Below are 12,070 nucleotides of genomic sequence, written 5' to 3' on the forward strand. Positions count from 1 at the left end.
GACAGCAACACAGCTTGATAGTGACCTCCATGATAACATCTATATGCTCTTTAACTCAGGAGACTGATGTTATGAAATACAAAAGTACATAGAACAGAAATTTCCAAACTCAAAAAGCCACAGAAGTGTAAATTCATTAGTGGCTGAAAATACGGGCTTGCTGGCCTGCTGGAACCTCGCAGTCCCTGGAATCAGTCAGAATAACCGGGCTGCCTGCACAGATCCACTGAAAAAAATGTAATAACAGAATAGTGTTGGGGCGAATAGTCTTCCCTTGAAGGGAATCTCATTACTCAGATTCATCTCATAATGGAATCAATGACAAAATAAATTCACGCTGCTGTTCTCAGCCGTGAGCAGCAAGAAGCAGCAATGGAAGTACATATTTTCATGAATCATACAAACCACCAAAACAGCTTCCAAATGGTTGTGGTTTGTTACACAAAATTCAGATTTCCCCTTAAAAAGTTTCATGGGATTTTAAGAAAAAACTCGTGCTTAATTGTAACTTATACTATGAAGTAAGCACTATCTTCTCTGAAAGTATTTCTCTTGCTTATTAGCAATACAAAAATATCTATAGCAGACAATAATGTGCATTTTGACAGAGGCTCAAGATCTGTGTCTTTTACACACAATTCATTAATGTTTACTAATTTTTTCTGAGGCAAGTGTAGAAGAGTGAGTAATAGGCCACTTAAAAATTCTAATCAACATTAAAAACAAAACACAATGGTTCAGCTGAATGACTGTCTGTTACGCAGCTTACAAGGAAAGTAAAAAGATATCAGAGAACATGATGAATCAATCCAAATACAGTGAGTGCCAACTGACTTCAGTAGACTTTGTGTAAGGCCTTAGACGTAGACATTGAAAAATGCTTCAAAAGAGATATTAAGACAAATCATATTTGAGAACAACAAAAGAGATACAATGTGTCGAGATGAATTGAGTGAAGGGATTAAGCAAAAAGATGGAGGACAATAAAGTAGGCCAGACTGGTAAAACGTATCATTGCATCTGCAGACAGCAAATTCACTGAAGAGAGACACTCATGAAAAAGCCAAGTTCTTCTAAGAAATCACTGCAAAAGTTAATCCCAAGGTTTATCTTTGGAATCTTTCAAATTCTATTGAAAGTGAGTTTGATGGTTACAGGTTGGGACCTGGAGGGATAAGATTCAGGTAGACAAACTCATGGACAGTACAATCACTAAAGGATGGTTCCCCTAAGAATAAATATTAAAAATAACAGCAAAGAGGGTAACAGTATCTTCAAGATAGCACAATGTGACAATACGTGTAGTGAAAAGAGATAATATTCAAAAATAACCACCCCAGGAGTTCTAGCAGAGTCAGCTTAGGGTGGTCAAACAGTTTCCACAGACGGTTAAAAATTTCAGCGTTACCATTAAATCCCCCATGCACCAAAAGTAAAGAGCATATCTAAACAGTGATAGACGCCAATGATAAAGCTGGACCCACTGGAGAAACAGGATGTCTGTCTTAAAATAATAAAGAACAGCTTTTAATTAACAGCTGGTTTCACATATAATTTTTAAAATTACTACCAAAAATAACTGTCTTTGGAGTCACAATGTTAAAAGAAGCCTTCAAAGTTACTTATTTGTTTATTCTGCTTTGCATTATACCTGACACTTTTCAGTTACTCTGCAGTGAATCCAGGAGCTGGTTTTTTTCTTGTACTTTAGTGTCAGTAGCTGCTGTATTTCAGAAGGAGGGAAGGAAGACAACAAGAAGGCTAGAGGTAGGGGGGGAAATGCTTGCATTTTAACAATATTTTTTCACTTTTTTCCAGGTACTGTGCAAAACGGCACTAAAATATACTGTACTTCCAGGTTCTAGAGAGGCATAGCAAGTCGAAGAGAATTAATTCCCCTTTGTGGTTTTGCATATGAACTCCACTTCTGCCCCTTTGGTCTTACCACTGCACCAGGCATCAGTCCCATGTGACTACCAAGTCCAGATTTCTCATCCAGTCCGGCCATCTGAGCTGCAAATGGCTGAAAAAATAAGATGGGTGATTTTTAGCTGTCAGTCATTTTGATGGTTCATAAGGCAAACATCCATGCAACTGCATCTTCATCATTTACACTGGCTTTGCATGGCTAAGAACTAAATTATTGGTTTAATCATTACAAGTTGTGTTCCCTGTAAATATGAGGAGGTTTAAGGCTTCAAAGACCAGCCAAATGCATCATTTTGTTGCTTACTGTTCTATCTCTATCTTGATTTCTTATCAAACAAACGGAAAAACAACCTAAAAATAGGAAAGCCTCCTACAAAATTAATTAGATTTCTTTTACCACCTTCAAATTTAAATCACACCTTAACTTCACCTGCAATATTCTTTCACATCTTCTAAGACTCTGTTGTGTTTTCACTTATTGTGCTTCATGTTCAGAAATATTTTAAGGTAAATGGAAATGTAGCTGATTTTATGATTGCAAATTAGAATTTTTTAAGTGTGTTGCCCTTATCCAGCGAAATTGAAGGCCAATGCTGTTCATGCCAAATCATAAAGACAAATGAGAGTAGGGAGAACCTCCAGTGCCCTCCTTCTTCTGCAAGCACATAAATGAAATCAACAGTTTTATTTTGCTTCATTCAGAGAAATATCCTCAATCGCGGCAGGCCAGAGCTCACAGTGGTTGAGAAGGAGCAACAGCATAAATGTGCATTCAAGTCTTCTAAGATAATCTAAGGAATACAAACCTGTGCTGGTTTGACTGAAAATGAGTTAATTTTCTTCGTGCAGTTAGAAATCTTTTTTTTTCATAGCTAGCACGCTCATTATTTGGGCTTGGTTTGAGAACAAGAGATAACACCCCAGCACAGAATTAATGTTTTTAATTGCTCTGGTCTGAGAGCCAAGGACACTGAGCACTCTACCCACAGGTGTGAGGCAGCGAGGAAGGGGGCATGGGTGGGGCAGAGCTTGACTGACAGCCAGACTGATCAATGAGAGTATTCCATCCCATTAGCATCATGCTTCACATTTAAGGAGTCGGGATCTTCCGATCTCTCTCTCTCAGGCATTCTTGCTCTTGCTCGCTCTCAGGCATTTTCTCTCTTGCACATTTTTTTTCTTCACTATTTTTTCAGCCCCAGGGGAGCCTTTTTCCTCTTTTTTCTCTCTTTGGGATCAGCTGTTGGGACAAGGTGCTACTTCCTGGGACTTAGTGTGCTTAGTGTGGATGGAGTTCGTGAGGAATTGCATTGAGTATCTTTCATTTTATGTTCTATTTATTATATATATATATATATATGTATATTTACTAGCAGTGTGTTAGTATTTTGTTATTTTATTAAACTGTATTTATCCCAGTCCAAGTTTCTCCTTTCCCTTTCAATTCTCTCCCCTACTGGGAGGTGGGCACTAGGAAGGGGATGAGTGAGTGGCTACGTGGGTTAAACCATGTGGCTAGCTTGGGTTAAACCATGAGAAAACCAAAAATGTCTTAGATTTCTGGCCACACCTATTATTTCATATATTCTGTCGAAATCTATGAAGGATGATGGTCTAACACCCATCCTGGTGCTTCTGTGATTCTAAGGGATTCCTCTGTGCTGAAGATATTTACTTGGGCTGAATTTGCTAGATTTGGGACTACTTGGAAAGGTGGTTAAGTCAAGGAATGCTGCCTAAACTTGCAAGCTGTTGGCCTACCACAAATATTTCAGCTTATTGTCAGTGTAACTACTGTTTTCAGTAATGTTGCAGGAACAATGGAGTGAGAAATCAAACCAACATATCTTCCAAATAGCAACAAATGTGTAACTGAATATACTTGAAAAATTCAAATATGTATTTTATTATCCATCATATTTAGTGTTCCACAGAATTTGGAGAAGGGAAAGAAAAGGAAAAAAAAAAAGGAAAGAAAAGTTGCAAGAACACATTGTCTGTATCTATAGCTGGTTAGCACTGCTTTTCACAAACAATTCCTTACTTAATCTTCTCAGTGTTGGTCTAAACAATTCCAGCAAAAAGTATACTTAACCACATTTTAATTTCTCTCATTAGTTATTCTGTTATTTAAAATTCATCTTGGATTTTTTTTTTTCTTTTTTAATGTTCTGATTTGGTACACCAGTTTCTCTGTGCTATTGCCCAGACCCCTTGGGTTTAAGTCATGTGGAAGTAACAGAACTCTACTGAGGGGTTTAGATTTGGGCACCTTGGCTTTTCCAGATGCTAAAATCCATTGCAAAAGGTGTGTCCTTTCTGAGGTTTCTCACGTTCAAATTGCCCCAGTTTTTGGCACAACTTGCACTGCCACTAGCTGCTCTCCCTCATGACTGGGAGAGATGAACTGTGGCCAGAGTATTCCGTGTTCGCTGAAGCAAAGAGAAGTTACTCTCTGTGTTACGTGGATCTGGCCCAACACTCACTCCATTTTCTACTAAAGCAAGTGTAAAACCTACCCTGCTTAGTCCATCTGGTCCTGGGTGTGTTGGATGCCCTGGAGGACCAGGGTCACCAGGCTGGCCAGGGATACCAGGTTCACCATCAATCCCTTGAGGACCACGAGGACCCTAGAAAGAAAATCAGAAATGCCAACACTCTGCAAAGGTATTTGTTAAAATCATCATAACTAGCAAACAACTGCCTCGTTTGTGATAAATCTGGGTTTCTACAGAAAGATCCTCAAACAAACAACATCCCCCAAGACCTGTTCCTACCTTCAGATTAGAAGCACCGGGTAAAACTAGTCATGAATTCAACATACAAGTAAACTGCAATAACTTCTCCCACAGGCTCTTTTAGATACTCAGGCTTCCTATCATTACATACTAGAGAATACTGTTCCTGAAAAACTATTTGGCTATACACACAAAATAGAATATCAAGAATTTACTTCTAAAACACAGATAGCTCAGATTATTGTACATACAATACACATGCTTAAGAAACTCCAGCATAAGGCTGAATTTTTACAGCCTCCTGACATCATAAATGGTTTAGGCAGCTCATCCTGTTGCTGAACTCTCAACATAGTTACACTGCCAAAAATACAGAGGGGAAAAAAAAAGTCCCTTGGTGTCAATGGTATCCCTAGCTAGTATTTGCAGAATAGGCTGGAGGCCATCCCATTGTTCCCATTTTGATCAGTCACTTTTGATTCCTAAACTGCATTCACTTTATCTTGTGTCAGCACCAAAATTAAATATGGAAGAAGCTACTAAAACATTAGTGGAACAAAATCACTAGCAACAGGGCCAATAAAGACATACTTCAATCATAAATACAGACTTTGAAGTGCTTGTCACTACTGCTTTCACCATTAGAAAGAAAATGCTTGACTATAGCAAAGAAGAATTTTATACTGTATAATGAGCTCTTCTATTATAAGGACCCTTAAATAAAAAACTTTAGAAGCCTGGCTCAGTGAATCATCTTTACAAACATAATTATAATCAGATTGCTTGTATTTCCATGAGATGAGCTTTCCTTGCAGTCTGCGACACATTTCAGTGAAAATTATGTCTGATCTTTTATGGTTTGAACTAGTATGGTTGCAGCCCCTTGGGAAATGGCTACACTGGGACAGCACTGACAAGAGGATACCCGAAAACTCCCAGTGAATGAGTTAATTGTTTTAATTACAGAATCATTTCAGTAGGAATAGAACCTCAGGATCATCAAGTCCAACCATAACCTAATTCTGGCACTAAACCATGTCCCTAAGAACCTCATCTAAACACCTTTTAAACCCCTCCAGGGATGGTGACTTCACCACTTCCCTGGGCAGCCTGTGCCAATGCCTGACAACCCTTTCTGTGAAGATTTTTTTCCTAATATCCAATCTAAACCTCCCCTGGCACAACTTGAGGCCATTTCCCATTGTCCTGTCACTTCTTGATCTGTCTTTATGCTCTGAAATTCCTGTAACTCTAGCAATCAGGGGAAAATATTTTACTTATCAGACATGCATGTAGACACACACACACCCCCCTACTAGCAGAATGAGTTGTGAATAGATGGTACTCTGAAATAAATGAGAAGATTTGTGCATGTTGGATGGAAGCAGAAGGTTCTAGCAGAAAACTTTGTTATTTAATATTTCTGTTATAAACAGAAGTACACACTGTCAAACCTAAAAGTGCATACTGTCCAGTGGAGGAAAACAATGAGTTCTCTTCTTTCCTTTGTTCTCAGAGTAAAAAGAAAACAAAGCTAAACGTTTTTAAAAAAGACACTTGCCTACAGCTACTGATTTTCAATATTCAAACCAAGACATCTTAACAAAATCTGATACAGAAAAGGGTCCTTTTTTTGTTTCTTTTAAGAAAACGATGTAGTTTTTGGTGACCAAAAATCAACCTGCTTCAAGAGCAACATTGCAACCCCACACCCCAAAAAGCATGTTTGTATTTGCAGGTGGCAACTAACCAGTGGTATATAACAAATGTGGGGGAGGGGGTACTAAAATCGTGAGTATAATTTATTTATTTTTTTTAAAGTCCTTTTATTTTCTTTCACTGTCTGAGGTCAGCGAGGTTTAAAACAAAAAAAAATAGGAAAACCATTCTCAGACAGGCCACGAGGTGGCACAGTTTAACCACGGAACTGGCTCCGTTGGCCTCTTAGCTGGGGCTGCCGCTGCTCAGGGCGGGTTGCCTGTAACGCAATAAAAGGAAACGCAGATCCTGGTAGAACACTCTCAAACTGCCATCTGTTTTGACTGCTACTGCAATTAAAATCGAGTGTAAATCCGTATTGAAACAAAACATATCAATGGTTCTGAGCTTATTTTCCATATTCAAAAGATCCTTTGTAAATACCCGAAATTGTATCAGGCTCCAAGCAAGGCTGAATTCCTTCTCCTCACTAATCAAGTAGGAGCCCATTTAAAGAACTAAAAAAAAAATATCCAAAGAAAGAAACAAAAGGTTTGGAAATGTGTGTTTTGTAGTATCACCAGTTGGTAATGTATTTACCCAAACTCATTTTATAAAGGGTGTCTGTACAAGATTAACTGCTCCATGAGGTATTTTAAACAAACTGCAAAGTGCAGAAGAGGTTTTCATAACATAAACTGCAGGTGTGAGTTAACTTTTTTTTTCATAGAATCACAGAATCATTTTGGTTGGAAAAGACCATTAAGATAATTGAGTCCAACCGTTATCCTAACACTGCCAAGTTCACCTCTAAACTATGTCCCTAAGCCCCACATCTACAGGTCTTTTAAACACCTGCAGGGACGGTGACTCCACCACTTCCCCAGGCAGCTCGTTCCAGTGCCCGAGAAACCTCTCAGGAAAGAAAGCAGACACAACAAATCCCACACTAGCAGTCACTCTGTAACTAAAGCAGTGCTCTCTGATCGCAGACCTACGTTCTGACAAATGCACAGCTCACCAGAACCTTTGACGTAATGTTTTCAAAGAAGCTGACAGGTTCCTAATCCCTCGATATTCCTTGAAAGCACTCTAATAACCTGTGTCAAAAGAACTCAAAACTATTTACAGCCTTTTCGTATTTTAGGTGGTTCTAGCCACCACTCTGTAGACACATACAAGGGATGCATGACACAGAATCAGAAATTATTTAGCATTTCATTGATACTACTGCACAGTAGTAAAGCACTTCAGACCTCTCTATAAACACAGTCAAGATTCCTCTGCATACCACAAGATTTCACAACGACTTCCATTATCCTTTTACACATCTTGATAGTCATTCATCAGACAAGCATCTTATGGTGGTCTAGAGAGCAGCAGTGGCTTAGCATCCATCTCGGAGGATACACACTTGCTCTATTGCTTTAGGGAAAAGTGTCATTACCATATACAGACAACAGGCACTCGCTGGAGGAACAGCACAAAGGACTCAGTTTTTGGCCTATACCTAAACTCAGTATTGGCTTGCTCAATCCTGAGGGAAAGGAAAATATCCACACAGAAATTACAATGCTACAACTCTTGAAAATCTGCTTTTAGCAGCTTCTGCTCTTTGACCTAGCTTTTTGAACAGGAACGTGTCGTCTTTGGCATTTTCAGCACTCCCTTTTGGCCTTTCTGTGGTTCTCCGCATGCAGACACTGAAATTCCCTTATGAAGTCTTTATTTCCACTGAGCAATCTTGATTATATTATTCACCAGCATACCAACATATGTAGTCATATATTAACTCTTGCTAACTTCCTGAGCTTTGCCTTTTCTGAAATACTTTGAGCCACACAGTTCACACCGCTTCTGATGCACAGTCCTAACCAGCAAAAAGTCAGCGAGTTTTTAAACAGGCAAATGTGATGTTCCAGAATTGTTCTTTTTTAAACCTGCCAATTATCTCAAAGTATTCAGGTTTCAATCTACCCAGGGAATGGCACGACAGAAACATTTTTCTGTTTGTTAGCTGATCCTTGGAAAATATGAGGTAAGTTCTGGTGACTCTAGAAGACATGGAGACAGTTTAAAGCCATCTAACCTTTTAAGGTTACTGCAGTACTTAATTTCTGAGATATTTAGTAACTTACAGGTCTTCCCTTTGGTCCTCGTTCTCCTCGTGGTCCTTGTGAGCCTGGAGGTCCCTAAAAGAAAGATTACAAATATTAAGTACCTTTTAAACTAGCTAACTATTAATAAAGCTCTGAAAATATGAAATGCAATGCTTATTTCAAAATTAATCTGCGGGGGTTTTCTTCACTTGATCATAAAGAAAACAGCTACAACCACCAAGTATTCAATATTTCTTGTCAGTTGTGCCTTGCTCTAAAGGGAAGGGAACCAGGATGCAGCAACCTACAAAATGGTTTCATCTCTCAGGTGCTCCACAGGTTAATTTAGCAAAGGTTTTCTACATGCTGGAGGCTTTTACTGCAGAGATGTACAGGTTTGAGAGACTCTTTTGCTAGTCCAGGATTTCTGCCTGCTCAGCCACAGCCAGGCAGTGTCCTGCATCTCCTTCTACTCCTGCTAGAAAAACACTCCCCAGCACCAACCTCACACAAAGGTCCTCAGACATATTCATACATGCACTCCAGGCACACATCCGTTCACTTAGGGCGTGCGTTGACCTAACACTGGTAAAATATCCCATAATCCCATTGCCTCCTGAAAGCCAGCGTTTGCAGACAACGCCCGCTACAAGGCACTGAAGAGTCCTCCTTTGCATCATCCTCATGACACAAAAGAGAAATGGCATAAAGTGGAAAATGCTATCACCAGAGAAACAGAGGATCAAAAAATACTCACGGCTGGTCCTGGGCGGCCTCGTATTCCTGAAACCTAAAAAAGGCAATATAAATGAAAGTTACCACACAACATTATGGCCATATTTGTCATGACTACCCTACAGAAAATTAGGTATTGAAAAGTAAATATCAAGAGAGAATATTAAAGTGCCAGGCAAATTGCAAGGCTTGGGGGGGGGGGGGGGAAAGGGCGGGGCAGGAGACGAGGGAACGGAGGAGGAATAGATGTCACTGGTTATCTCTTTCCAGTTTGGAGTCTTTTTATAAGCCACATGAGCAAAATCTTAGAAGTATCATTATTATTCTAAAAAAGACAAAATAAATAAATGAATTACGATAATTGAATCTCAACTTATTGATTCGTTTGTCGGCATGTGAGAAAAGGTTCATAAAGATGGAAAGTGACAATTTATTTCACCAGCTTTCTCAAGTGTCTCTACACTTACTAAACACTAATTTACCATTATACCTTCACAAAATTCTACCTATAACAATAAAGATTATGACGATTTAACTCAATAAGATATTTTCCCAAAATGCAATTGACAGGAAATTCTAATGTTACATGCGTGAAAACGTGTAATTAATTACGTTCATTCCCATTTTTGTTGTATTTCCTTAATTACTGCAATTCTGCTTTAGAGCACTTAAATGTACTCTTCTAGGGTGTGCTGACAAATGAAGAAAAAAATCAGACTCACAGGTGGCACTATTCCAGGTTCTCCTTTTTGTCCCTGTAGGAAAAAGATACAAAAACATCAGATGGCAGAAAACAAATTAAAATACAATTAACTATATCAGTTTCACCAATGCTAAGACTTCTCTAAGGTTATAACTGAAGCTGTATTAAAGTATCGGAGATAGATAATTCATAGTATTTTTAACGACTATGGACACTGATTAAATGAAGGCTATAAATTAACAGACTAACTGCACAATACGCTGTCTAGAAGAGGCAAACTAAAAAATTACCACGATATTCAAGTACTAGAAAACATGTTGTAGTTCTGTTATTAGATTATTTGATTCATATGAAATGTAGAGCCCAGAGCAGCATTCAGATTCCATTTCTTCAAGGTATTAAATTAAATTTCATATCGTTAAACCTATGGATGCAAAGAAACCTTCACGTCCATCCGCAGTGTATGGACAGAACACGAAATGATTTTGCATAGCTTCAGAGTGAGGGACACAGCATTTGCCTTCTGACTTCTCTTTGAGCTGAATCTGTTGACAATGATTAAGTGTTACATAAAATAATGAGGTTTAGACCTGTTTGTCGTATCTGTTTTATTAAGGATGAAAAGGAGGACTTTGTAAATATAAAAACTTTTCTGCTTTGTTTATCAAGTCATAATAGGCTGGTTACAGCCCATTTATTGCCATAAACTACCTCCGCATATAGAGTTATGCTGTTTTAGTCAGTGTATAATACTTCATCACCTAAAAATTATTTCAATTATTTCTTGTAGCTGCTTACTATCTTCGAAAACCATTTATCAGAATGCATTTTTATTTCTCCTGTAAGAACGGATCTTCTCTTGGTTTAATTGCATACTGTGAGTGATGCTGCCCACAGAAGTGTGGCTCTGTGCAGGTACACATCACCTCAAAGAACCCTTGGAACCAAAGAGCAACATAAAACATTTTTAAAAACTTGAATTTGTAAGTATAACTTTGCATAGAAGCTCATCATACTGATGCTGTAAGGTACCAGCTAGAAGGCAGAGCAGTTTTGGGGTAAGCTTGCCTAGCAAGGTATCTCTTAGGCTCCCCTAAGTATACCTGAGCCTGTAGGCACAACAGGCTGCAAAGCCCACGTCCCAGCCATGTGTTACACCTGTGCAGCTGCTCCAGCCCACGTGCAGCACAGCACAGCACACAGCTGTCTTGGGGTTGATACCTCAACTAGGTAGGTCAAAGCTAGCACAAGGACAGCTGGACACCACGCACTAATGCCTTGCACCGTAATACAGACGTGCCTCCCACACAAAGTTTTAACAATTTCAGCAGCTGAGCAGCCAAGTCTCATCAAAAACCAAGCTGAAAGTTTTAATAGTTTGGCTTCTAATGACCCAGTGGTCCCTTTCCTCATTTTGTGGCACTGCTGGAGAGTAGTTTGGCACAACCAAACCACTCAAACTGGAATTCCTTTAACAAAGACAGCAGGGATTTTCAGGCAGGGGTTTCTCTATACTAAGATGAGAATTCTTGCCTGCATCTCAGCATTTTTTCCATGTGGACTGCAATCTCCCTAGCCACTGAGTAAGACCAAGAGGAAAGAATTCAGTATTCTTCATTTCTGTGAAGTGCTCCAAGGAGATGTTATAGACTCTTTTAGCAGTCGTAATACATTTTTTAAAAATGTAAAGGGAATCTTACCTTTCTTCCTCTACCTATTAAGAAGGACAAAAGAAGAAAAGAGAGAAAAATTAATGTTTTTGCTCTGAGAGACAGATCATGGTAAGAGCTGAGTGCAGGTGTTACAGCTAGAGCCATCCCCATCCCTGGATGCACAGAAGACGATGTATCACCTACAGGGAGCTGGGCAAGTTCCAAGAAACGTGCATTCTATCTTGTTTGGGTTTGAGGAAACATTACACAAGTCCCTACTACAGGCTCTTTATCACTACTTTGTTCTATATTAAGCTAATTAACAGCAATTATGACTCCTGAAGAAATTGCTTTAATTATTATATATGGAATGCAGTTCAAAAAATGCAACAGACAGTATTAATCAATACTAATTGCAAGTTAAAGAGATTTTCTTTTAGGAAAATTGAAGGGGGATTGCTTCACCTAACTCCTTCCAGGAAGAATAAATAGACTGGAAAAGACACAATCTTTAAG

General features: G+C 38.9%; 1 protein-coding gene across 3 annotated transcripts in view; it reads right to left on the bottom strand.

Annotated features, from left to right (window-relative positions):
- The window catches only part of COL5A2 (collagen type V alpha 2 chain), a 187,042-nt gene that overhangs the window by 41,917 nt on the left and 133,055 nt on the right, over window positions 1-12,070 (bottom strand). For all 3 annotated transcript variants that reach the window (XM_065069845.1, XM_065069846.1, XM_065069844.1), the window contains 5 exons: window positions 9,922-9,954; window positions 9,222-9,254; window positions 8,504-8,557; window positions 4,449-4,559; window positions 1,946-2,023 (listed from right to left, as the gene is read on the bottom strand). In XM_065069845.1, the coding sequence (XP_064925917.1) occupies window positions 1,946-2,008 (63 nt within the window). In that variant the 5' untranslated portion in view covers window positions 2,009-2,023; window positions 4,449-4,559; window positions 8,504-8,557; window positions 9,222-9,254; window positions 9,922-9,954. The remainder of the gene's footprint in view (window positions 1-1,945; window positions 2,024-4,448; window positions 4,560-8,503; window positions 8,558-9,221; window positions 9,255-9,921; window positions 9,955-12,070) is intronic.

Source organism: Columba livia, chromosome 7, assembly GCF_036013475.1.
Source record: "Columba livia isolate bColLiv1 breed racing homer chromosome 7, bColLiv1.pat.W.v2, whole genome shotgun sequence".
NCBI classification, from domain to species: Eukaryota; Metazoa; Chordata; class Aves; order Columbiformes; family Columbidae; genus Columba; species Columba livia.